General features: G+C 41.9%; 1 protein-coding gene across 3 annotated transcripts in view; it reads left to right on the top strand.

Moving 5' to 3' along the window:
• The window catches only part of LOC133452412 (disco-interacting protein 2 homolog C), a 237,252-nt gene that overhangs the window by 126,475 nt on the left and 83,213 nt on the right, over positions 1-27,564 (top strand). For all 3 annotated transcript variants that reach the window (XM_061731689.1, XM_061731690.1, XM_061731691.1), the window contains exons 3-6: positions 1,714-1,824; positions 3,187-3,312; positions 8,744-9,079; positions 24,545-24,700. In XM_061731689.1, the coding sequence (XP_061587673.1) occupies positions 1,714-1,824; positions 3,187-3,312; positions 8,744-9,079; positions 24,545-24,700 (729 nt within the window). The remainder of the gene's footprint in view (positions 1-1,713; positions 1,825-3,186; positions 3,313-8,743; positions 9,080-24,544; positions 24,701-27,564) is intronic.

Genomic DNA, 27,564 nt, shown 5'->3' with positions numbered 1-27,564 from the left:
GAGGAAGAGGTGAAGATGAGGAAGTGGTGAGGATGAGGAAGAGGTGAAGATGAGGAAGTGGTGAGGATGAGGAAGAGGTGAAGATGAGGAAGTGGTGAGGATGAGGAAGAGGTGAAGATGAGGAAGATGTGAGGATGAGGAAGAGGTGAAGATGAGGAAGAGGTGAAGATGAGGAAGAGGTGAGGAAGAGTTGAGGATGAGGAAGTGGTGAGGATGAGGAAGAGGTGAAGATGAGGAAGATGTGAGGATGAGGAAGAGGTGAAGATGAGGAAGATGTGAGGATGAGGAAGAGTTGAGGATGAGGAAGTGGTGAGGAAGAGCTAGAGGTGAAGATGAGGAAGAGGTGAAGATGAGGAAGAGGTGAGGATGAGGAAGAGGTGAGGGTGAGGAAGAGGTGAAGATGAGGAAGAGGTGAGGAAGAGGTGAGGATGAGGAAGAGGTGAGGAAGTGGTGAAGATGAGGAAGAGGTGAGGAAGAGGTGAGGATGAGGAAGAGGTGAAGATGAGGAAGAGGTGAGGATGAGGAAGAGGTGAAGATGAGGAAGAGGTGAAGATGAGGAAGAGGTAGAGGTCAGGAAGAGGTGAGGATGAGGAAGAGGTGAGGAAGTGGTGAAGATGAGGAAGAGGTGAGGAAGAGGTGAGGATGAGGAAGAGGTGAGGAAGAGGTGAAGATGAGGAAGAGGTGAGGAAGAGGAAGAGGTGAAGATGAGGAAGAGGTGAAGATGAGGAAGATGTGAAGATGAGGAAGAGGTGAAGATGAGGATGAGGAAGAGGTGAGGATGAGGAAGAGGTGAGCATGAGGAAGAGGTGAGGATGAGGAAGAGGTGAAGATGAGGAAGTGGTGAGGAAGAGGTGAAGATGAGGAAGAGGTGAGGGTGAGGAAGAGGAAGAGTTGAGGGTGAGGAAGAGGAAGAGGTGAAGATGAGGAAGTGGTAGAGGATGAGGAAGAGGTGAAGATGAGGAAGAGGTGAAGATGAGGAAGAGGTGAGGATGAGGAAGAGGTGAGGATGAGGAAGAGGTGAGGATGAGGAAGAGGTGAAGATGAGGAAGAGGTGAAGATGAGGAAGTGGTGAAGATGAGGAAGAGGTGAGGGAGAGGAAGAGGTGAAGATGAGGAAGAGGTGAGGATGAGGAAGAGGTGAGGATGAGGAAGAGGTGAAGATGAGGAAGAGTTGAGGAAGAGGTGAAGATGAGGAAGAGGTGAAGATGAGGAAGAGGTGAAGATGAGGAAGAGGTGAGGATGAGGAAGAGGTGAGGATGAGGAAGAGGTGAGGATGAGGAAGAGGTGAAGATGAGGAAGTGGTAGAGGATGAGGAAGAGGTGAGGATGAGGAAGAGGTGAAGATGAAGAAGTGGTGAGGATGAGGAAGAGGTGAAGATGAGGAAGAGGTGAAGATGAGGAAGAGGTGAGGATGAGGAAGAGGTGAGGATGAGGAAGAGGTGAGGATGAGGAAGAGGTGAGGATGAGGAAGTGGTGAAGATGAGGAAGAGGTGAGGTGAGGAAGTGGTGAGGATGAGGAAGAGGTGAGGATGAGGAAGAGGTGAGGTGAGGAAGTGGTGAGGATGAGGAAGAGGTGAGGATGAGGAAGTGGTAGAGGTCAGTAAGAGGTCTCTGATTGGCTGATTTACCCATCATTCCTAGGGGCTGCGGCGTCAGTATTATGGTATTATTATGGTATGGCGTTGCTTGGGTTGATCATCCTCTCTCCTCCCCAGGAATGGATCCGTCGGCGGGCCCGGACCGGAGAGCCCCCGTCACCCCGTCCTCGTCCTCGCGCTACAACCGCCGCCGCTCCTCCGGATCCAGGGACGAGCGCTACAGATCAGGTGACGTCTCGCTTCCTATTCTACTTCCTCTTCCTTCATCTTCTACTTCCTCTTACTTTCTCTTATTTCCTCTTCTACTTCCTCTTCATTTTCGTCCTTTCTCTACTTCTTTTGACTACTACCTCTACTTCTACTTCCTCTTCTTTCTCTTACTCCCTCATCTTCTTTTTCTAACTTACTCTAACTTACTTCCTCTTGTACGTCCTCTTCATTCTCTTACTTCATTATCTTACTTCCTCTTCATCTTTTTCTTACTTCCTTTACTTCATTCTCTTACTTCATTGTCTACATCCTCTTCTTTCTCTTACTCCCTCATCTTCTTTTTCTAACTTCTTTCTCATCCTTTCTCTACTTCTTTATACTACTTCCTCTTCTTCTTTTTCTTACTTCCTCTACTTCTTTTTCTTACTTCCTCTACTTCTTTTTCTTACTTCCTCTACTTCATTCTCTTACTTCCTCTTACTTCATTGTCTACATCATCTTCTTTCTCTTACTCCCTCATCTTCTTTTTCTAACTTACTCTACTTCTTCCTTTTACTTCCTCTTGTACTTCCTCTTCATTTTCTTACTATATTATCTTCTACTTCATCGTCTACTTACTAGTCTTCTTTTTTTACTTCATCTTCATTCTCTTACTTTCTCTGATTTCCTCTTCTACTTCCTCTTCTTCTTTTTTTTACTTCTTCTTTTTCTTACTTCCTCTACTTCATTCTCTTACTTCCTCTTACTTCATTGTCTACTTCCTCTTCTTTCTCTTACTCCATCATCTTCTTTTTCTAACTTACTCTACTTCTTTCTCTTACTTCCTCTTGTACTTCCGTTTCATTCTCTTACTTCATTCTCTTCTACTCCATCGCCTACTTCCTAGCCTTCTTCTTCTTACTTCCTCTTCATTCTCTGACTTCCTCCTCTACTTCCTTTTTCTTCATCTTCCATTTCCTCGTATTTCTTTTACTTCCTCTTCATTTTCTTCCTTTCTCTACTTCTTTTTACTACTCCCTCTACTTCTACTTCCTCTACTTCTTTCTCCAACTTCTTCTTTCTCTTACTTCATTGTCTACATCTTCTTCTTTCTCTTATTCCCTCATGTTCTTTTTCTAGCTTACTGTACTTCTTTCTTTTACTTCCTCTTGTACTTCCTCTTCATTCTCTTATTCATTCTCTTCTACTTCATTCCCTTAGTTCCTCTTCTACTTCCTCTTACTTCGCCTACTTCCTAGTCTTCTTTCTTCGACTTCCTCTCTTACTTCCTCTTTGGTCCTCTTCTTTGTTCTCGTGTGCCGGATGTATTTTGATTGATATATTATTGGTACCAGTTTGCCTGAAAGGCCTGTGGGTGAGTCTGAAATCTTGTGTTTCCAGATGTGCACACAGAGGCGGTGCAGGCGGCCCTGGCCAAGCATAAAGAAAGAAAGATGGCGGTGCCGATGCCGTCCAAGCGGCGGTCGCTGGTGGTCCAGACCTCCATGGACGCCTACACGCCTCCAGGTGAGGAAGAACCTGCACCGTCAAAGATGCCTTTAATACGGATGTTAACTAACTGCATGATGCCACATCTTCTGTTCTTCTGAGGCTTCAGTATCAGTAGCTAAAACCAGCTGCTTGTAACTGAGTTGTAAAGACATGGTTGGAAAAGGCGCTTTTGTACCGTCTGTGGTATTTTTACCGAAATGTCAGGGATTTCATTCAAGTTTCAGGTCTCTTGTATTAGAGTCCCAGGCAAATCTCAAGTCTTTCAGGGGCAAATACCAAGTAAAGTCTTAAGCATCTTTCTCCCCCCAAGTCCAACTCAAGTATCACATCTTTTGTCCTAAGTCCCAAGTCAAGTTTAAATTTTTTTGTTCCAAGTCAAGTATCAAGTCTATCAAGTCCCAGATCTTTGGTCCTAAGTAAAGTCTTAAGTCTTTTTTCCAGAGTCCAAGTCAAGTCTCAAGTCTTTTGTCCCAAGTCAAGTTTCAAATCTTTTGTCCCAAGTCTTAAAGGGGACCTATTATGAAAAACAGGTTTTTTCTTGTTTTAACATATATAAAGTGGTCTCCCCTCACCCTGCCAGCACAGGGGAGACAAAATACCATGAATTTCTGCAGGGTCTCTGACCCCCGCCTTACAGAGTCCCCCAGTGTCACGTGGTTTTTTTTGAGCCGATTAGAATCTGCTCCTGTCGTTACGTAACGACGGGAGCAGATTTCCAGAGGTTCAGCCTCCGCTGCTGAAACCACGCCCACAACCAGCTCTCTCCGCTGCTGGAGCGGTGTTTTCTTCAGCCAGTCGGACACGGCGCCGCGGCGGAGCGGATCCGGGTTAAATCATCCAGGTTCCCGGGTGGTTTGGGAGCTGGTTCCTCGGGGGTCTGTCCCAGGTCGGACCAGCTTCACCCTCCGAGATTTTCAGGCAAATCTGTCGGTTTGATCCCCGGTAACCGACGATGCGCCGCGGATGCGCTCCGGAGCGGATCTGTGCGCCCGCCGTGGGGTTGCAGTGCCCGTCGCGCAACATCCGCCAGGCAGATCCGGCTGAAATTCCGCTGGTCGGTCCCCGGGAGTCCCTGCTACCAGTCTAGGCCGGTTCCTGCGGTCCCGGCCGGTCGGAAGCGGTCAGATTCCCCCGTTAAAGCTGCGGTGATGCGCGCTGATCCAGCAGCGCTGCTCCCGGGCGCCCGGCGTGGCTCCGGGGCCAGCGTTCAGCATCCGCCGGGTAGATCCGGCTTAAATAGTGCATAAATGTTATTTATATACAACTCATATTTTATTTATTTAACAATAAAGTTTCCATTTGTGACAATTCAGTGTTGTGATAATTTACAGGCTCGGGCTGCTCTGGCGGAGCGAGGTTTATGCTCCTCCCCTGCTACACGTCATTCAGGGAGCCAATCAGCACAGAGCCTCATTATCATACCCCCCCCTTCCCTAAAAATGAGGCGCAGAAAAAGAGGTTAGAAGCGGTAAAACTAGTGACAGGGCCCACAGGCTGGATTTATGATTTATGTAGAAAAAACAAGCTTTAGATTGTTTTTAAGACATTCAAGGCCTGTTTAAAATATACATTAAATGCCATAATAGGTCCCCTTTAAATCAAGTTTCAAGTCTTTTTTCCAAGTCAAGTCTCAACTCTTCTGTCTTTTGTCCCAAGTTTAAGACCCCGTCCACACGTAGCCGGGTATTTTTAAAAACGAATATTTCCCCCCTCCGTTTATAAAGAAATTTGCATCCACACATAACCGAAGATCTGCGTTTTCGACCACATTCATAAGCATTCTAACCTGTAGATCACCTGCGGCTCCCGGGAAGCTGCGGCTCCACGGCTCCGCGGCTCCGCGGGGGCTCCGCGGGCACCGTAGGGTGCGCGTCGCTGCGTACCCTACGGTTGTAGGCTCTGTGTCGGGGTAACGCAGTAAGCTGTGGTCAAGACCAGAGACCATTTATTTAATAGCTTGGAGAACAGATGCTGGATCATCTGTAGTAAACAAAAGGCGCACGTCAGAGCAGATTTGTTGTTGTTTTGGCGCATAATGTGACGTTCGAAAACGCAAAACTCCGGTTGTGTGTGTCTACATCTACATAAACGGAGTTTTCAAAAATCTTCACTTTGCCCGGAGTTTTTTTAAAGCTTCGTTTATTTGCGTTTTCGTGTGGATGACAGGTCCAAACGTAGGAAAATATCTCCGGTTTAGCAGATATTCGGCTACGTGTGGACGGGGTCTAAGTCGTATCAAGTATTTTGTCCCATGTCAAAGTCATTTCACGTCTTTTGTCCCAAATATAAGTCGTTTCAAGTCTTTTTCCCCAAGTAAAAGCCAAGTCTCAAGTCTTTCAGGGGCAATACCAAGTCAGCTCCCAAGTCTTTGAATTTAAATAATGGAGGAACTCTTCAGAGAGAAAACGAGTATTCTTTGAGAGAATCACTCAGAATAAATCTCTACAACTCATATCACCGATACTGAATTTGTGACATTTCAAACGAGACGTCCAATTAGAAGCTTATCGAACTGATAAGAGACGCTGTGCTTTTATTATCCGAGTGCAGACGTTTGAGCTCGTCTGATGAGGTCATCAGCTGCCGGCTGACAGCTAGAGAGCCGTCAATCTTATCAATGAGGCTCATCCCATCCAATCATCGACCCCGTCACGGAGACGAAGACGACATCAATACTGCAGCTACTCTCGTCCTCCGGCAGCTTCCATCCATCCAGCGCTCATTCAAACCCAGTTTTCTTCTCTGCTGTGGTTAAACACGTCGTTTGAAATTCAAAAGACACTAAAATTGTATCTGCATTTGCCTCTTGTAGCAGCGTCGCCAACGTTGGTCATCGAACGGCTGACTGGTCAACATTTACATGTGATATTATTCTGTTGATAATCCGGTCCCGGGTCCACCTGAACATCTCAAATGTAAAACCTTAAAATAGAAAGGTGTACGTTCAATTTCCCTCGTTTTTAATCCAGAATATTTACTGCAGTACTTTGCTTGAGTAAGTAATTGTGACGCTTCTACTTCTTCTACCGTTTTCCCTTCGTTTATCTCACGGCTTCAGTTTCTTTGAAAATTTACTTTTCTTTTTTTTTTACCCTAAAAACAAAATTTCATTTTTCAACCTGCTAGAAGTAATCAGTTCATGGATTATGTTGTAAAAAGAAAATTGTATTATGGGTGACATTCTGAGCCTTTTTGAAGACATTTTTCTTTATTCTCAAGGTTTTTACAAATAAACAATCTGTTAGTGGACAAAACGCAGATTCATAAGAATGAAAACATTAATCAATAAAGAAATAATTGCTTCCAAAATGCATCAGAATGAGCAAAACATGTCATGAAATACTGATTTAATGTATTATATTGTAACTTGAACATTTTATTTTGTGATAAATCCAGTATTTCTACTAAAGTGAAATTTTCACTGCAGGATATATTTAAATAAAAACCAAAAAAAACATTCTTGCGTGACTGAAAGCACTCAGGATCCGACTAGACGACCAAGGCAGAGCTTGATTGATCTGACAGACGCGTCTCCTCAGTTTCTTGATACATAATTAAAAGCATTAATGAAACACTTCCTCACTTTAAAGACAGATAAGCGTTTATTTCCTGACATCTCGGGGCTCTTGGCAACATCTTCCTCAGCATGTTGACAAGGAGACACAGATTTGTCAATCAATCGCATCAGCGTGTCGTCCCCGCTTCACACTTTCTTACTGGAGTGTAAAGCTTTTCTTGTTAGAGGAGTGACTGACGTCTGATGTGAAGCCGTTACGAGGGCTTCTAGTACAGTATATAAATGTGGTGTAAAACCTTGAACGTCTCTGCGATGTCTCCAAATGAACCCGATATGTCGTCAAATCCTCCTCCGGGTGTTTTTGATTTGTGCTGGTTACTTCCTCTGAGCTCTGGATGACGCCATCCTGGCAGGAGCGCATAACTCGAGCTGTACGCTTGCTTATTTTAGCTTAGCTCATCCTAAGCTACGATGCTAATATTACTTTTCAGTCATGTCGGATATCGTTGCCCAAACGTTATCTCACCAAATCCTCACCAGACCTGTGGAGCCCTTGATGACGTATCCATAACGATCTTTGATTGGAATCAGGTGCGTCGAACCAGAGCCAGTTAGCTCCGGCTAGCTCTGATTAGCAGTGTTCATTTGCGGGCAAAGGCACCCGCTGCCTACTGTGTTCTTCGCACTATAAGGTTTAAAATCCTTAATTTTTCTCAATAATCGGCAGTGCGGACTATAATCCGGGGCGCCTCATGTATGAATGTTGTTGTGTTTACTGACCTCGGAGCAGTTTCATGCGAAGAAGTTGAATAAAGTTCAACTTTCCAGACTGTTTTGTTTCTCTTTATACGACATTTAGACGACATTCTCTTTATATATGTTTTATCATGTGCCGTATGACCTGGTACGCCTAATGGTCTGCAAAATCCGGTCCTTATTAGCTAAACTTTAACCCCGCGTGAAAGTGTTTCCAGTCGTCATTCAGGCAGCGTCAAAGCATAAATCTAGCCAAACTGTCTCATATTCAACTAAAACAACTCTTCCAACGGAGTAAGTAACATTTTCTTTATTAGTATTCTTAAAAACTAGCCACTAAATAAAGATTAAAACCAATTTTCTTTTTTTCCGAAGTTATCGGAACCCAAATTTAAAAAGAAAATTTAAAAATTGAGACGCAACGTAAAATGTAAATAGAAACAGAATTCAGTGATTTTCAAATCTTGTAAACTCTTTTTATGCACAAAAGCAACAAAACAAACTTATCAAATGACAAAGCAGTAAAAGATGCCGTCTTTAGATTAAAAATGAGACGTCGAGGAACGTCGTCCCATTCTTAGTTATTTAGGTTCCAGCTGCTCGTATATTTGTTTTTTTTTTGTGTGTTTTTTATCTCTTTTTATTAAATACAAAACAGACAAAACATCTTACACCAAAAAAGGGGATACAAAAATAATAGTTATAGTGACAAATAAAAATACTACCGTTAAAGAGTAACAAAACAATCATAACAAATGTATATGCATATATGTACATATTCCTACAATACAGAGAAGAAAGAAAAAAAAAAGAAGGCTAACACGATTTATGTGCTTCTGCAGGTCTTAGGTATCAGATCTCCATGCTTTACCCTCAGGGACTCTCAGGAAGTGTCTTGAGGTTTTCAAAATATTTTATTAAGGCATTTCAAATATTATAAATGGCTGCTCGTATATTTGTTGTTTTTCTTTACGATGCAGAGAATGTTTTATAGCTGCATCTCAGTTTTCCTCAAAAAAAGGAACAACAAAGTGGGATGTTGTGGTCCAGGTTGGAATTTCCTCACATGTCTAAGAGAGAAATGCTCTTTTAAACGCTGCGTCTGTCTGTAACCATGATGAGTTGTTGTCATGACGACCTTCGTCATCCTTCTCCCCGTTCTCTCCTCCTCAGACACGTCCTCGGGCTCCGAGGACGAGGGCCACGGCAACGGCGACGAGGGAGGCGGCGGCGACGGCGGGGAGGAGGGGGACGGCGGCGGCGGGGGCGGGGCCTCGTCCAGCCGGGAGGGCAGCATCAGCATGGAGCACTGGATCAGCCGGGCCATCCACGGCACGTCCTCCACCACCACCACCACCACCTCGTCCACGGCCTCCTCCTCCTCGTCCTCCACGCGCAGCGGCGGCAGCGCGGCGGCGGGCGGCAGGCTGGCCGACGTCCTGGCCCAGCACATGCACATCTCCGCCCAGCACCACCGACACCACCATCACCACCGGCACCACAAAACCGGTACCAGTCACCCTCCATCCTCCCACTCTCACTCCCATGGTGATGGTTTCACCATCATTTACAAAAATCCTGTCTCGTCAACGAAGGCTTTGACCTCGACACTGACGTCAGCCGTTAAGTCTGACGCACTTTTTGATGCACAAGATACAACAGTAGTACAGGAATATAACATATAACATCTTTTTATATACCTCCCACATTCCCATCCCCACCCTAGCACTCACAACATGGACAAGAAAAACAACCAAATATAAAGAAAAATCAACAAAAAACATAAATAATAATAAGAAAAAGGAAAAAAAGGGGGGAATTAATAATTAAAAATAAAATAAATGGGGGGAGGATCAGTCAACACATCAACACAGAGATGTAAAAGACTCAATGTGACTTAAAGGAGCATGAGGCAGGATTTAGGCAGGATTTATGAAAAGAAATTTGTATACGTTTTAAGTTTTCTAGTAATAATGTCAGATGAAGCGTTCCAAACCAAAAACAATGAGCCCTCTAGTGTATCTCTCCGTTGCCTTGAACAGGCTGTGTGCAAAATGTGCTGCAATTCCGGGCCGGAATTTCCCGCGCTGTCCTGCGGATCTCTTAAAGTTTAAGAGACGTCTCCAGGTGCTTTCTAATGAATGTAAGGAGCCATTGAGGGAAAATCTGAGCTTTTCAAGACTCATGAGCAGTAAAACTTCTTCCAGCCACCTACTATGGGATGGAGGTTGAGAGTGTTTCCATTTAAGGAGTATAACGGGGGGGTGAAGGAAGGACATTCTGTATAACTCTAGAGGTAAAAGGCCCCAAACAAAGCTAAGAGAGGTTCAGGAGAGATGGTTATACGCTGTGCTAAGAGTTTTTTTTTTTCTTTTTTTTCTACTTTTTATTTTGTCTTTTTCAAGTTACACAGAATGGAAAGAGAAAAAAAAATAATAATAAAAATAAAAAATGATAGTAACAATCATAACATAACTTCCTGGGGGAGATGTAATATTTTGCCATTCTTTTCTTACCCTTCTTTAAGGGCATGGCTGGGATTTGACCTTAAATGTAGACCATTTTTGCCACTTTTGAGCAAAATCCCTTCCTGTAATTCTCAAACAAAAAGTCAATTTTTCCATGGCGTATATTTCTTCAACAATGTCGAGCCATTGTGTGCTAAGAGTTTTAAAGATTCCAGAATGTGGCAAACAGGACCAGAACATGGGAGAATGGTCAGCTGGGGAGTGTTTGCATTTTTATAAAAAGAAAAAAAAACAAACAAGACTTTATCCTAGAATCAGGTTTAGTTCCTCCTGATGTCACCTATCGGTTTGTGAAAGTAACACCAGTGGGGCTTCATGTGAACATTTTGTTCCTGTTGAAGGCAAAAGTGCTCATATTTGAAAAGAAATACATCATCTATCAACAAAATGTACCTAATGCACTTTTATTTAGATGCCTTTTGTTCAGATCTTGCATTGAGACCCGATGCAGTTCTGGCTAGATTTACGACCTGGTTAATTTACAATTAAGATAATATACGTAAGTTAGATCCCACTTACGTCACGCATGCATCAGTTACCCAATAAAAATAACCATAATGCACATTTCATTAACATTTGTTTACATCCTGTTAATTAAGAATAAAACACTACAAGTGTTTTAAAAAGCTTTGTCACATGTGGATTAGAGGTTCATTAATAACCTATAGCCTGCTGTCACTCATAGAAATCTGCATCCCTTTATCTTTGGCCGTTTCTCCTCTTCTTCTTTCCTTCTTTTTCTGAACTGGTCACCTGATGGCTTATTTAGTTTTTTACTAGTTTGCTCCATGATGAAGATTAAGATGAAAACTCAACATCATTAATGTTTTATTACCATCCATTCACCTGTCAATCAACCGGAATCCCTTAGATGACTACAGACATTATTTTTTTCATTTTTCACCAAAGCCAATTAATCACATTCAGGTTTATGGGTCTAGTTTAATTTTAGGATGAAATAGAATTTATTTGGGAGTTTGTGTACTCGATTAATGGCGTAGTCTAGATTCTACAAAACTGGCAAAGGTTTTTTTGTACTTTTTGTTGGTTTTTTTTTGCAAGGACGCTTGTGCTGATTGAGATTCAGGGACTTGAGCGTATCCAGATATTTCTTCCTCCATAGTTGGGGGTGTTATATACTTAATAAGCTTTTAAAAACGGCCCCGATGCAGCCTGTGATCCGTGCACAGCTTGAGTCTTAAAGATAAGGTGTTTTTTAACTTTTATACAAATGGTATAAAAGCAGCTTCAAGGTTCAACATCCACTGCAAGTCTAAACCTCCCATCGGACCTTTCAGCTTCTGCAGAGCAGAATAATAAACTCCCTGCTCTCAGTGGTCCTTGGTAATTTCAGAGAACCCCCCCCCAAGGCATCACGAAGGTCCCTGGATCCCAGATTGGGAAGAACAAGGCCGGGAAGTGCAGCCGGGCTTCAAAGCGCGTCTGAACCAGTCGGTAAATAAAGCCGCCATCCTTGGGTTTATTCTTAGTAGTTGGTGGAACGAGGCGACAGTAGCGGCGGCCCGTAATCGTGTGCAGAAAGTAGCCGGGTGGCTCGCCGTCTTTGATGTTCAACAGTGTGAAGTGCGTTTTGATGGAGCGCCGTGACCTTGCAGCTTTTATTCTGATTGCTGCCGGAGACGAGCGCCGTACTTGTTTCTCAGATATAGTCAAGCTCAAAGTCTCCACTTTAATTTATTTCTTTTATTAAAACTAATCCTGAGATCAAGGTTTCACTCATGGATCAACATGAGAAAATGATTAAAATCATGTTTTACTCTCTGGAAGAACTTCCTGAAAGAAATCAGCTTCTGATAAGCCGGTCAAAAGAATGAAACGACATCGCTGATTTCCCACCGGTACGTTCCGTACCGAGCCAATCGTCTCTGGGCGAGGGGGGTTCATACGATGTGACACGTACAGAAGCAAAAGCACTTCATTCGTGGATCAAACAGTCTGTCGGTAACAAATCCTGGACACCAAGGATGAATCCACAGACGGTAAAAAGAAAAACTATTAACAGCTGGCCAAGCCAATAACGATACACATCTATGGTAATAAAAGGCCCCCCCCTCTCAGAGTACCTGGAGTCAGCAGTTAAACTCCCCCAGACAGCTTGTTTTAACATGTTTTTGGCAGAAACTCCATGAAACAGATGATAAATCTACAGACGTCCCAGCCGTGGTCCCTGTGGGACTGATACTCGGCAACCATTGGCTTATCTGGGTTTTATGGGCGGGGCTTACCGATATCACCGTTCAATTGATTTTACAGTTTTGTATCTATATTTATATTTAATTCATATTTAGAAATTCAAACCAAATTAGACAATTCAACCGTTTCTGTGAATGTTTGAATGCTTTGAAACCAAACAAACACATCTGTCCACCATAGACGTCTGAACCGCTCCTAGACATTTGAACCAGTTCTAAACGTCCAAACCGACGTGTCTGGTTGCCAGAGGTGTCAAGTAACGAAGTACAAATACTTTGTTACCTTACTTAAGTAGAAATTTTGGTTATCTATACTTCACTGGAGTAATTATTTTTCTTTTTTACTTTTACTCCTTACATTTTCACACAATTATCTGTACTTTTTACTCCTTACATTTTAAAAACAGCCTCGTTACTCTATTTCATTTTGGCCTTTAAAAAAAAACTATCCAGTTAAATTGCTCCATCCGGATAGAGTGAATTTGGTTGTGGTTGTTTCAGATGTTCTTGTCCAGTTTTGTTCTTACATCCGTTCCCTCAGATTCCTGCAACTAAACTTGGATGTACATTCCAATAAAGGTTAGGATAAATGATAACATGCCTCTGAAGTTTGACTTTTAGCACCATTACAATACTTATAGGCAACTAGTCATCATATCTCCTGCTCTCTGAAACACATGTTAATGCTCAATAGTACACATATATGCTTCTTTAATATATTTGCATTATACTAAGATGCATTCATTTTCAATGGCTTTTGTCCTTAATGGCTTTTTTCCCCCTTACATTACTTTTACTTTTATACTTTAAGTAGTTTTGAAACCAGTACTTTTTAGACCCTCCAGGAATCTGCAAAGAAAAAGTTTAAATTCCGCGGAGAGGAATTCTTGATTCCGCGGAGAGGAATTCTTGATTCCGCGGCTTGAAAGTTAATATTCCGCGGGCATTAAAAAATATATATTTTTAATGTAAAAATTAGGTAAATTTTTACCAAAACACTCTAAAACTGTAAAACAGTGTGTAACATACTATTACTGGTTATAAAATAATGAACATCAACATTTTCTTTGTCCCACTTTGGCATATTTATTTGCAACGAAAAGAGAAGGCCATTTGCAGTAAAAATAAAAATATAAAATATAAAATGCTGACACTTGGTCTGTGAAATGCAGTATAGTACTGTTCCCTGAACACTGGGAAAACCAGAAAATAAAGTTAGCCAACTGTGTGCTGTGAAAATCAATCAAGTTGTAGCCTACAGAACAGCAGCTAGTACAGCAACCTACAGAACAGAGTATGTACATATTCAGTCACAGCATGGCATGCTGGCATAATGGGCAATTAGTCTAAACTGTACACAGATTCTTTAACTCAACACACTTGACTGTGAACAACAACAACAACAACAACAACAACAACAACAACAACAACAACAACAACAACAACAACAACAACAACAACAACAACAACAACAACAACAACAACAACAACAACAACAACAACAACAACAACAACAACAACAACAACAACAACAACAACAACAACAACAACAACAACAACAACAACAACAACAACAACAACAACAACAACATTCTAGCATCGTTCCTTGGCTTCCACTGGGATATAAAGTAAAGTTTAAACTATCAACTACATAACAGTGGATAAGGGAAACATTACTGCATACAGCATAAAGTAAATGTAAACATTCAGGTATAACAATAAGCTGTGTGATCAGTGCAAATGAAATTATAGATTCAGTTTTTCCTTTTCTTTTCTTTTTTTTTTAACAAAAACAAACATGTTCCAATAAATTGAAACTCCAGTGCCACAATTTAACTTGCCCATTTCTCAGTGAAACAAATGCCATTTACAGCATCTCATCATCATCATCATCATCAGCCGCGGTAATATTCAAGAGTACCTGGCTGCAGGCAAGATGGCCGACAAGGGCGCGGCCATTTTTTCCATCCATACCGGAATTCCAGACCGGAAGTTGGTCTTCTTCGTGTATATTATTCGTCGCGCTGATCCAGACAGGAAGTTGGTCTTTTTTTTTTTTTTTTACTTTATTGAAAATATATTCATATACAAACAAGGCATCATATCTTTGTATCAGGGAAAAGGTGCATAAAGAGTATAGAGGAAAAGAAATTAAATTAAATTTAAAAAAAAGGGAAAATAACTCAAAGGGCTAGGGCTTATCCAATAAATTATATTCTTCAATTGTGTTCAAAAGTTGTATTGCAGGAAGTTGGTCTTCTTCGTGTATATTATTCGTCGCGCTGATCCAGACAGGAAGTTGGTCTTTTTTTCACAATTCTTTATTTCAAATTGTCAACAATATTTATATTTCCCTATTTATCCGTTTTCTATTAATTCTATCTTATTTTCTGGAATCCACTTAAACACAACATTACACTATCATGCTGGCAACAGTAAGAACTTGACTTGGAGTTCTTTTTTTAAATCAACTTTTTATTCTCAGAATATCAAATAGAAAAACAAACATGCATAGAAAAAAGACACAAAACAAGGGAAACGCATGAACAATGAGCAGGAACAAATTACACTGAACATAATGGAAAAAATATCAAGATCAAAGAACAAAAGATAAAAAAAAAAAAGGCTTCCACTGGCCATCTTGATCTCTGGGGGGGGGGGGGGGGGGGGGGGGCTTAAAAAGACTTAAAAAAGGCTCCCACTGGCCAGCATGATCTCAGCCTTCAGTCTGGTCATGCCCTCTCCTTCAAGGATTTTGATCAATATCTGAAAAACAGTTAAATGATCTAATCATACTCTAACGTGTGCACTGTTTTGGTTTCATGTTTTCCAAAGGAATAAAATGTTGACCACCTAATAATTTCCTTCCATTTCCCAAGGAAGCTCTATTGACCATCTTACCTCTGGGTAAGATCTCTAAGTCACTGGTTAACTAGAGATCTTACAATCTTTGGAAGAGTCATTTTGTCAAAGGCGGAAGGCATTTCTAAATTAATTTATCCCTGTCATTCCCTATAGACCCCTTTCCGTGTTTGTAAACAAGTATGACGTAGGCATGCTGCGCGCGCATTGTTGCGGCAGAAAGACGGAGTTCATGACAGTTTACACCAGCCGATTGACGGAAAAAGATCGTGGAAATTAGGTTACTAAACTAACTGTGGCGGATGGAAAGCAACTTCCTTCCCGGAGGAAGATATCACAAAGTGGCCCGATGTCCAATGGCCGGATATTCATCTGTATTTGGTTGAGAAACCAGTGTTTACACTCAGGAGAAGCTGCGACACTGTCAGCAGCTGTCACAGCTGAAGTTTGTAAAGAATTATGACAGTCAACTGAATGTATTTATACACTAGACATTTTAAGTTATTTTATTATTTCATATTTATTTAATTTATCTTATTATTTTTGTTAATTTACCGTGTCCCCTTTGTTTCTTAATGAGTTTCATTAAGCATTGCCTTTGAATGAAAGCCATGTCATGTGCACCTTTGTCTGTGCTGGCTGAATGAAGTTGATAGTTATTTTAAAAAAAATTTAAAATTAAAAATTATATGAGCTTTATTGTCCATCCTGCATCTCACATTATCACCATTAATTTACAGAAACATATTCCCACTAATATGATAAAAAGAAAAACATTAAAAGGCATATAATGCAAAATACTGTTTTTTAAAACTTAGTTCATTATTTTTAGGTAAATTCATTATTTTTATTTGACGGTTTGTGGGGATTAATACATCTATAATATACCTGAGTTTGACATACAACACATATAGTGAATATATGTATATTTGTGCAGCATATTTACAGCTGTAGAAGTTGGATGTTTGTAGCTTTAAAAAGAGAAAATAATCAATACACAATCAGCAAGAAAAAACAAATAACTCCGGTAGTTTATTAGCAAAATTGTAATAGTCAAGTAAATCATTAATGGCTGATATTCAATTCATAGTCACAGCTCCAAATCACTGATGAGAAAATAAAAAAATGTCAAGACTTGATGTTATTATTCAGAACCCTTATTTCTTAGATTTTTTCGGAACAACACTTTTACTAAGGTTTGTGAGACTAGCACACACAATAACAATATCATCATTATTCCTCTGGGAATTGCAAAAAATGTATGTTCCTCAGGATTTCGATTTGTACACCCGTACACACAACAGCTGGTGGGCATGTTGTTCTTCTGTAACGTTACTGCAACTCCAAAAACGCAACTTAAGAAACAAATCTTCCCTCGCTCCATTCAAACTCATACAACTTCTGCCGCTCTTCTGCCGCAACAATGCGCGCGCATCCTGTGATGACGTAGGCTGGAAAGGGGTCTATACATATCTCCAAATACTATTAAAAAAGCCAATTCCATTATCTTTCAGTTTTTATGGAAAAACAAAACCCATTATATTAAAAGATCAGAATTAGTTAAAGAATATAAGAATGGTGGTATTAACGCTTTAGATTTTGAATCATTGGTTGGAACTCTTAAGATTAAATGGCTGAAAACATATTTGTCACAGCCAGAGTCCATATGGTTCCATATTCCAAGATCCTTGTTTGAAAAAGTAGGAGGGCTTGAATTCCTTTTAAAATGTGATTTTGAGTTAAACAAGGTTCCCATTAAGCTTTCTAATTTCCACAAGCAAATTCTCCAATATTGGAAAATGATATTCACTCATAATTTTTCCCCTCATGGATCCGTTTTATGGAATAACAGAGTGATTAAAGTAAATAGAAAATCGTTATTTAAAAGAGATTGGTATGAGGCAGGCATTTTATTTGTGAAGGATATGAAGGATTCTGGTGGAGGTCTTCTGGACTACAGGACATGGTTAGGAAAATATAAAATAAATTGTACTCAGAGGGAATATAACAGGATCCTTAAAGCAATTCCTATTCCACTTCTGCATTTAATCCAGAATACTTTGTTATTTTCAAGTGTTGAATCAACACTACCAAGACTGATGATTAATGAATGCAACTTAAATGACAAAAAATGTAACAACAAAGTGATCAGTGCTGCGTGGAAATCAATATTTTTTTACGATTTCAACAGAGGACGTAAATTCCAAGGGCTTGAGAAAGTAACAGCATCTATGTTGGAAAAAGCTCACTCTAAATATATTAAATGGCCTATTTCCCCAAAGATGAAAAAAACTCACTTTAAGATACTGCATAAAGTCTACCCAGTTGCAGAATTTCTTAAAAAAAGATTTAAGTTTGAAGTTGACCTGTGTACTTTCTGTAATGCAGCAGATGAAACTTTAGATCATATGTTTTTCTTATGTCCTGTGTCCAGAAACTTGAGAAGTTGGTTATTACTTAAAATGGATGACATACCAGTTTTTGATATTTCTCATATTTTTTTATATGTAGACAATTTGAAGGCTGTTATATCTGATATGATTAATATAATTATCCTCATGGGTAAATATCATATTCACTGCTGTAAATGGAGAAATGGTAAACCCTCCTTTGATTGGTTTTTAAATGATTTTAAATTGTTCTTTTTGTCCCTCAAAAAAATTGATTCCAGCAAATTGGCTAAAAAGATTTGTGACGACATATCTTGTTTTTTGCTTTTGTGATTCATGCCTCAGACCTTGCTCCTATTTTGTTATGGTTTTTGTTTTGAAATGGTTTTACTAGTATTTTAAAATAACAACCCCTTTTTGTTTTGTTTTGTTTGTTTTGTTTTGATTCATTTCTACATATGTGTATATATATATATATATATATATATATATATATATATATATATATATATTTTGTACATGGCTTATACTTGATGACAACTTGAAGACCAACTTCCGGTCTGGTTCAGCGCGACGAATAATAATATACACGAAGAAGACCAACTTCCGGTCTGGTTCAGCACGACGAATAATAATATACACGAAGAAGACCAACTTCCGGTCTGGAATTCCGGTATGGATGGAAAAAATGGCCGCGCCCTTGTCGGCCATCTTGCCTGCAGCCAGGTCCCTCTCGTAATATTAGCAAGCTTTTGCCGCGTTCCATTTGTCCTCGGAAGTGGGGATTTCCCAGTTCCCAGTCGGAATTTTCAACTGGAACGCCCCTCGAAGTGGGATTTTCTACTGGGAAAGTGGGAGAAGCTTCACCACCCCCGAGTTACCATTCCAAGATGGCTGCCATTCCCAGTTCCCAGTTCCGACTTCCGAGGTAAATGGAACGCGGCATTTGACTTACTGGGCACCGGACGGAGACATTGCTCCATAACTGAAGGTTTTCATTTACTTTATGCTGTATGTAGTAATGTCTCCCCATATCTACAGTATGTAGTTAATAGTTTAAACTTTACTTTATGTCTCCGTGGAAGCCAAGGACCGATGCTGGTGACTGTTTGTTTCCTTATCCGGCTAGTGTTACTACGTATGTGCGACATCTAGCGGCCGGGATGAAAATTACATGTAAAAAAAGTGATTTTTCTGCACCAGACATTGAAATCCACGGAAGGTCTGTAAATCCACGGACAGCCGTGAAATCCGCGGAAATTTCCGCGATCGCGGAATCGCGGATTCCTGGAGGGTCTAACTTTTATACTTTTACGTGAGTAAAAAACTTGAGTTGATACTTCAACTTCTACAGGAGTATTTTTAAACTGTAGTATCTATACTTCTACCTGAGTAATGAATGGGAATACTTTTGACACCTCTGCTGGTTGCTACGGACGACCGACGTGTCTGGTTGCTACGGACGACCTCGGGTTGAGTCGGTTATTTCCGCTTCTAAGCGGGACGTTCACCCCCGGTGGTCAGTCCTGGAACTGCAGCTCCTCCTGCTTCCGCGTCGGTGGACGTGTGGTGGAGCTGCGATGTTCGGGCCGGGTCGTGTTCCACCCTCACGCCTCCTGGAGGTCGTCGTCCCCGGTTCTGCTGATGGGACCAACTCCATCAGCTCCATCAAACTCTTTTTTTTAATGATTTAAATGCTGGTTCTGGTTCTGGTCCCTGAAGTGTCTTTTAAGGTTCAGTTGAGCCTTTCAGAGCCGTCATGAGCAGCTCGGGAGGATGTTTAAAGCCTCCCGCCATCTCTCGGCCCAAACAGAGATGCAGTTTTTTCGATTGCCCCCCCCCCTGGCTGTTTTTACACCCGATTACTTTAATCTGCGCTGAGCGGTTGAAAGTGAGAAGCGTTGAGTGCTGAAACCCGGCGGCGTCGAGCTGCAGACACATGAAGAGCAGATTCAACAAGCTGCTGGCGGCTTTTTCTGAGCAAGTTGCCGGCGAGGAGAATCAACGAAGCTCTTCCTCCCCTCTTCTCCAGGTTCTTCTGTTTGCTGCCTGTTTATTGATCCGACTAATCACGCAGCATGTTTCCGTGGCGTTTGCTCAGCCAGCAGCAAACTGCTGCCGGGCCGGCGAGCAGATGGCGGAGGAATGTGGGCCGCTGGCCTGCCTCCTCTGTTTGTTTTACTTCTCAGCTACGTGGAAGTGGGAGGTCGGGAGTCGGGATGCTCGAGACTCGTTGGTGCTGAACGGGATATTTCAGAACCGGCTGATTGATTGGTCCTGCAGGACTGGATGATCCCGTCACCGGGGTCACTGGTCCTGGATCCAAACTCGTTTTTCTGCTCTCGACCCGTTTTCTATGTTCACACCCCCTTCTCAGAGCCGGGTTTCCGGGCCTCTCTGGACTTGATTGAGCCTTTAACAAGTCGACAAAATAAAAGAAGAAACTGTTGGATCAATGTTCCTCCACAACTTTTATTGGCGGCTCCAAATTTTCAAGCGGTTGATGATTCGCTGCAACTTTTCCATCACCGTGCTGAAGCCTGTAGAGGCCAGAAGAAAGAGGAAGATCTGCTTTTTCTTTAGATAATTAAATGAAGTTATTATTTTTTTTATAATTTTCAGTGAACTGAGGGGAAACTACTATTTTTAAATCTAACTTTTAACAATTTAAAACTCGTTTTTATGAACAAAAATGACAAAGAAAGCCCCAATTTTGTGAGTATTGCAGTTATTGCTTCTTCAGAGCTTCCTTGAGGCGTCCTGATGACGTCCAGAACCGTCTCTACGGGTTATCCCAGCAGCGCCGTGCCGGGTCTGAGCCCATCCTCTGGAGAAAGTCCATTTCAGAGGCTTTCGGGTAACAACTCGTGGCAAAAGTGAGGGTTGGGATGTAGATCGACTGTTTTGTTGAATAAAACAAAAACCCAGAACATTCTTTTTTTTTTTTTTCCCCTTGTCTGCATATATATTAATGGTTCATACCAAGTTTGGTAAAACGTAAAGCATATATATGCATTTTAACACAGGAACACAGGAAAACACACGACAGGCACACTGACCTTTGGAATCTGCAAGAGGGAAAGCAAACAAACAGAAACGGGAACAGACAGAGACACAAACAGCAACCAGTCCAGGTCTCTGAATCACAGATGCCTGACCGATGCTTCTCATCATCATCTTCATCAGTCGGCACTAACACCCCCCCCCCGGTCTGATGAGGTCCCTGGACTCGTGTCCCCAGAAAGAGACAAACACCTCACACCTCGTGAGGCTGCAGTAATTAGCATTAGCATGTCTGTCCTCCACCGCCGTGTTGATATGCAGGCCGAGTCCAGACGACAGATTCTGCTTTCTGTCTCATCTGCTGCTGGAAGTCACCCCCCCCTCCTGCTTTTCGTCTGGCGATATGCATTTCTGGGTTCTTTCTTTCTCCTCGGACGATCAAATCGGTCCAGATTTAGTTCACATGAACGACTCAAAGAGACACGACGAAGAAGGAAAAGCATCTCGGCTCGTCACAAAAGCTGCTCATTTGTCCCGTTCAGCATGAAAAAGAGGCCAGGAGCCTCATTAAACGGGGGGGGCTGGATGTTTCCATCCAGTGTTGAAGGATAATTCACATATTCACTTGACAAAAATGTTAAAAAAGGACCCCAAAGGGGGATAACAGGAAACCACCCGTAACTTTTATTTTAACTGTATAAGGTGTCAACGCTGATGTGGTTTGTTGGGAGATGAACCTGCGAGTAAAGTTGCTTTCGTCAACGAAAATTATGACAAAATATCATCATCAAGGATCTACCAAAGATCCTTAATGTCCATGTTTTCAGTAGTTTCCTCTGGTTTAGTTCTGCTGGGTGACGTTAGTCCTCAATCCCAGTCGCTGCAGCGGGGAATCAGATCCAGAAGATGCAGCTGCAGAATTAGAGGCTGATGCCGTTAACGCAGAGCTCTAGTTAACGTCAATTAAAAACAAAGTTACATAGAGAAACGCGGGGATCTGCTCTGGGGGGGAGAAGAAGAAGAGACCATCTTTAGATACACTTTCCTACATAGACGTTGAAAAGAAAACCCAATGTGTCTTGGAAAAAGACAAAGATGGGGAGAAATGTGGAAAAATAAATATGTTGTGAACTCAAATTAGAGTCTTCTGTATCTGGAATGAATGGAAGAGTATTAGGGCCAGGCAGGAGAAAAAATATTTGAGAGGGGAAGATTTTTTTTTAATTGTGCACTTCGAGAAAAAAGTAGAAATTTCGAGAAAAAAGTCGAAATGTCGAGAAAAAAAGTTGAAATGCCGAGATTAATGTTGAAATACAATTTCATGAATAAATCAAAATTTCGCCTTTTTTCTCAACATTTCAACTTTTTTCTCGACATTTCGACTTTTTCCTCGAAGTGCATAATGAAAATAAAACTTCATCTAAAATATTATTTTTATTTTTCTCCTGCCTGACCCTAATACTCTTCCGTAGGAATTAATGTATTCTTGAGTCTATAAGGTAACAATAATATAATAATAAGATAACCTTGTTTGAATCGTAAAATGGGTTTGCCTAAATACAATCTTTGACTAAAACTAGACTAAAATGGTCCTGGACAATTCTGACTAAAATAAGACTAAAATGCTCAGACTTTTAGTCGACTGAAACTTGACACGACTAAAAGTAAAATGAACGTGACTAAAACTAATAAAAACTAAAATGATAGCTTGACCCAAAGACTAGACTAAAACTAAAACTGAAACAGGCTGACAGAAACAACACTAGCTGCGAGGGTCTGCATGTAAATCATCTCCCGTCGTTACCGTGCAGTTTCTCTGGAGGAGGTTTGGGAAGCAGAGCAGAGATATGTACATTAACGACTCCGAGGCTGCTGTTCTGGATCTGGTCCTGGATCTGGTCCTGGATCTGGTCCTGACCGCTGACCTCCAGGGATCAGTTCAGCGGTAACCAGGAAGGGCTTCCCAACTTAACCCACACCGGCCCGTAAAAAGGCCTTCAGAGGGACGCGGTGGAGCCGGAGCAGCCCGGCCCTGTTATTAGACGGGGGGGTTTGACTTCTGTTGGGGACCAACCGACGTGAATCCAGCTGGAACTTGTGTTTGCAGCGAAAGAGCAGATGATTCCAGCGCAGCGTGCAGTCGGAGCCGCAGCATGTCAGAGTAAATCGCCGTTTCAAGCCTCAGACGAGGCTGGAAAACATTGTGTTTCCCGCTTGAGGCGGCCGCGGCCCCTGAGGACCAGGACGGGACCGAGGTGACTGGTTCTGATCCGGTTCTGATGAAATCAGCAGACGATCTCGTTCATCACGCATCAACTCAGCATCGCTGCACGCTTTGCTCAAAGTAAACAAAGCGCCATGCAGAGCTGCTCGCTGCGTTTTGATGTCGTGAAAGACGTAAAGGCTGTGACTTTTTCGGCGCCAGGTGGAACCGGCGTCTAAATGTAGCACAGAATCGTTTGAGACGGCGTGGCGGGTGTTGAGGGGAACTGAGTCTTTTCTTCTTCAAAGAAGAGGCTGCTGCAGTCGGAGGAGATGGATAAATTACATTTATGTTTTTTTTTGAGGATTTTGGGGGGAGATGATGCTATCAGGATCCTGGGGGGGTCGTGGTTCTGCTTCTGCCAGATTTTTTTACCGCCAGTTTCAAGGTTTTCATTCATATTAGTAAAATAAAGCTGCAGCGTTGCTCAAGTACAATCATTAACATCTCAAAACCCTTTTATTTCTTGCAAATCAGCTTTGCAGGTAGGAACTTTTTTGCATTTGGCACCAGGAACCTTCACTTAAACTGAGTTTTGAAGTTGCTGATGTTGTCAACTCCAAACCACGGACTGTGGCATAATCCACCGGTTTGCTAAAAAGTGGTTTTCAGCCTTTTTGGTCCTTTAATGGTGCCATGTGTGTCACCCCCCCCCCCCCCCCCCCCCACACACACACACACGCACACACCTTATATCAATCTTTTAGCCATTTTAGCTTAGCTCAGACCTGATCTTTGGTTGGAGAGCCGGCGCTACCGTTTGCATATTGATTTTCAAAATATATGTACAATTACAACCAAAAAAAACAGAGCAATAATTCTTTCTGCATGTTAAACAGGAAGAGTTTCACTTGCATATCCTGCATTTACTGTCCCAGAGTTTTAATCCATTAAATCGTTTGGGGAAAAATCACATAAAAATCCAATAAAATAACGTAAATCTTCATAATTGACATTGTGGGTGTTTTATAGATCCGGTACGTGTTCACAGCACGTCCTACGTTGACGTATGTTGACACGTACATCATCACGTTGTCAGTGTGTCATCAGGTTGGATTTTTTCCCACGAAAAGGGAGGTGACGTCATACCTCCGGGAAACTAGTCTGTTTGAATTTGCGCTCTTGTTCCTGCTTTTTATCAGAGATTTTCACAAAAGATTACTCAGCAACAACCCCCACACACCATACACACACTACACACTCACTATACAAGCCCACACACACTACATACACACTATACAAGCACACACACACACACACAATGGTTTACCGTGAGTGAAGTTTTGGAGCCGGATGAAGACGCGATATATAAAATGATATATCTCAAAAACTGAAGTATGAATTCATTCCAAATAAATTTCGTGAGGTTTGAAAGGCTTCTGTATTACTTTTTTCCATTGACAGTTTTGTAAAAAAATTATTTACATTTATTTGGTTTATTTACATTTATTTTTAGCTATTTATTTGGTTAGGACTTGTAACATCCAGATTATTAAAGATTGGCTTATGCGGATTTTTTTGATGCATAGCAAATAAAAATACTCCATAAAACGGCAGTATAGCATGCAGAAGTGTAAACATATGCTTAGGCGGACTTGTTCTATGGGAGGTCAGAAAGGGTTAAACGAAGGATTCAGAGGTTTCGTGGTCCGAACTCGCCCTTCGTTCCCTCTTTGATTGTCTTCTTCTTTTTCTCTCGCCCCCTTCACACCTAGAGAACCACTCTGCCCCCCCGGATGTCACCGGCTACACCAACAACGCCGCCAACACCACCAGCGACGGGATCCAGGTGGAGAGAACCGCGGGTCCCGGCTCGGCCCAGAAGCAGACGCCCAAGTACGGCAACGCCGAGCTGATGGAGACCGGAGACGGTGAGTCCAGCCGAGAAACAGATACCAGGGGAGTCTTTCTGCTCTGAAGCTCGTTTATTCAACTTTAATGACATATTAAATATTAGTAATTCATTAAAACTAAAAGGTGAGATTTAATCAAACTTAAAAAATGTTTACAAATCCATCATCCATGATTTATGCAGTACACTACGGGCGAAAAGCAGGGGTTTATCCTGGACAGGTCTGTTTTCAAAATGTTAAATAAAACTAAACAAACCATAAGTTTACAAATATATTCATCCGTCGATTTTCTATGCCTTCTTTTTTTTATTCGGGGTGATACTGAGGTCGATTCCCAGCCTGTCGCTCTTTACTGCATCTTCCCCTCTCTCTGCCCAAGTTTCCTCTCGACAGACTTTCAAAATAAAAGCCACTAGAACCACGTTTTTAAGAAGAAAAGATTTAATTCATAAATACATTTTACTGGAAGGTTTAAAGTGGCTATGTTATGCTTTTTGGTGTTCCCTGACTAAGCTTTGGTGTTTGTACGAAGACCATCGTCTTAGATGTGACCCTAGGTTCACGGTGCGGAGAACACTTCCCTCCTGAGGGTTTTTTTCTGACGTTGGCTCTCTATGACATCATAGAGGGCGGAGTTTCCGTTATGGTCGTTTTCTCCCAACACGCAGATCCAGAAGGGTTTTAAAAGCAGACGTCCACAACTGTGAAGCAAGGATAAATTCATTTTCCACCCTGAAGTATCTGCAGATACTTCTTAGAGAGGATTTAAGGTTTTGTTCCCAAGATGACCCCAGAGAAAAGTGTGTTTGGTTCTGGGGGTGCAGTTGGTTTTCCTGGGCCAGTAGCGAAGCAGGCGTCACACAGGACTGTTTTTTTCTGTTTTGTGGGCGTTTATGTGCATTTACAGTGGTCATCATAGTTGCCATGTCTTGGACCTTCATGCTCTCTCTTGCTAGAAAGAAAAAACTAAACAAAAAACAAGACAATTCCCTGAATTCATTCGTGCAGAAGCTTTCACGTCGTATCATGTCCCCTATTTTGGTTGTCCAGAGGCACGAGCTCAAGATTTTCATGCTTGAGCTAGATTTTTGATATAATATATAAATATAAACAACAAATTCAACGAGATAATCCTGTTACAGTTTTGGTATTTTAGGTTCCTGTTTTATGTTGAAAAACCCTGTCCTTGTGTTTCAGTTCTGTCTTGACTTCTTGTTCCCATCTGCCCTGATTGTTAGCACCTGTGTCTCGTCAAGCCTTCTGTGTATATCTTGTCTTCCCTTTTGCTCCCTGCTGGTCCGTACTGTTCCTTTATTCCATGTTTCAAGTCTGTTTTTTGTGGTTTTGCAACGTTTATAATCAGGTCTTTTTTTTTTTTTTATCCTGCTCAGCAGCGCTTTTGGTTTTTGTTAAATAAATCACTGTTTTTTGGAACTCCTGATCTGGGTCCTATCTACCACATCCCTGACAAATCCTTAAAATGAAAGTACCTCGAGTTCGTTTGCTGTCCAGATAAACCGGCAGATCATGAAGTAGCTTCCCCTTCATGGTATTTTAATATGGAATAAAGTTTTTGCATACTCTGATACCGCTACTAGAGCAATAAAACTAAGGAGAAACTCTGACTGGTTGTTGATCGACTGCAGTGACGCAGAGACGAATGGCTACTTTGGATAACAGCCACGTGTTAAGTGCTTTCGTTTGCATAAAGTCCGGTCCTGCTCTGCTTAATGGACGTGCTGCCTCCCCAACAAGCTTTGCATAGACGTCCACCATCGTTCCTCCCTTTTCATGCAAGAAGAAGGGGATGCAAGCGGTCCAGTACCCCAACACGCTCTCAATTGTATGTTTTGTGATGGCGGCTTATCTGAGTTCCCACATCTACACCAATCAACACTGGTGTCGTCTGGACAAAGCAGCAGCACTGTGAGGATCATGTTCTCTGGTTTCTCCGGTTCATTTAACTCCATCCAGCCTGCATTACTACGTCAGAACCTCCAGAAGACACAGGTGGAGCCTCCACTGTCACCTGGATTACTGACGACCAGGTGGTCAGCAGCACAGGAGCACCACAGGGGACTGTACTGTCACCACTCCTCTTCTCTGTACACCTCAGGCCCCGTTTACACGGGGCAAAAACGGAGGCGTTTTCATGCGTTTTGGCCGTTCGTTTACACGAAAACGGAGGTCAAAGCCCCCAAAAACGATAATTTCTGAAAACTCCGGCCAAAGTGGAGATTTTCAAAAACTCTGTTTTCACGTTTGCGTCTAAACAGAGAAAACGGAGGAAAACAGAGATTTACGTCACATTATGCGCCAGAAACGTCACCAGCAGCGTCATGAGTGCGACCTGTGTTTACAATTTGTTTGGCCACCGTCAATATTTTATTTTATTTTACCTGTTTTAAATTCTCTCAGACTCTCGTTCCGTCTTGGAAGTAAAGCCTGAATTATGGTCCCGCGTTAAATCGACGCAGAGCCTACGGCGTAAGGTACGCAGCGATGCACGCCGTACGGTGTGCGTCGCCGCGTACCCTACGCCGTTGGCTCTGCGTTGGTGTAACGCGGAACCATAAATCAGCCTTAACTGGAAGTTACACGTGTCATTTATTGATGTTTTTTCCAGGATTCTGATTGGCTGGCATGACGTTAACAGCGTATTTATGCGGGTCCGTGTAAACGAGGATATTTTTGAAAACGTAGAGGGGAAAATATCCGTTTTTGTAAATGCCTGGCTACGTGTAAACGTGGCCTCAGACTTCCAGGACAAGTGGGGGTCATGTCATCTGCAGAAATACTCAGATTACTCTTGTGGGATGGTGTGGGGACAATCATCTCATCTTGGATGTGAACAAGACAAAGGGCATTGTTGATTTTATGAA

The sequence above is a fragment of the Cololabis saira genome, chromosome 10, assembly GCF_033807715.1.
Source record: "Cololabis saira isolate AMF1-May2022 chromosome 10, fColSai1.1, whole genome shotgun sequence".
In the NCBI taxonomy this organism is placed as follows: domain Eukaryota; kingdom Metazoa; phylum Chordata; class Actinopteri; order Beloniformes; family Belonidae; genus Cololabis; species Cololabis saira.
This window is presented reverse-complemented; position numbering and strand designations above follow the sequence as displayed.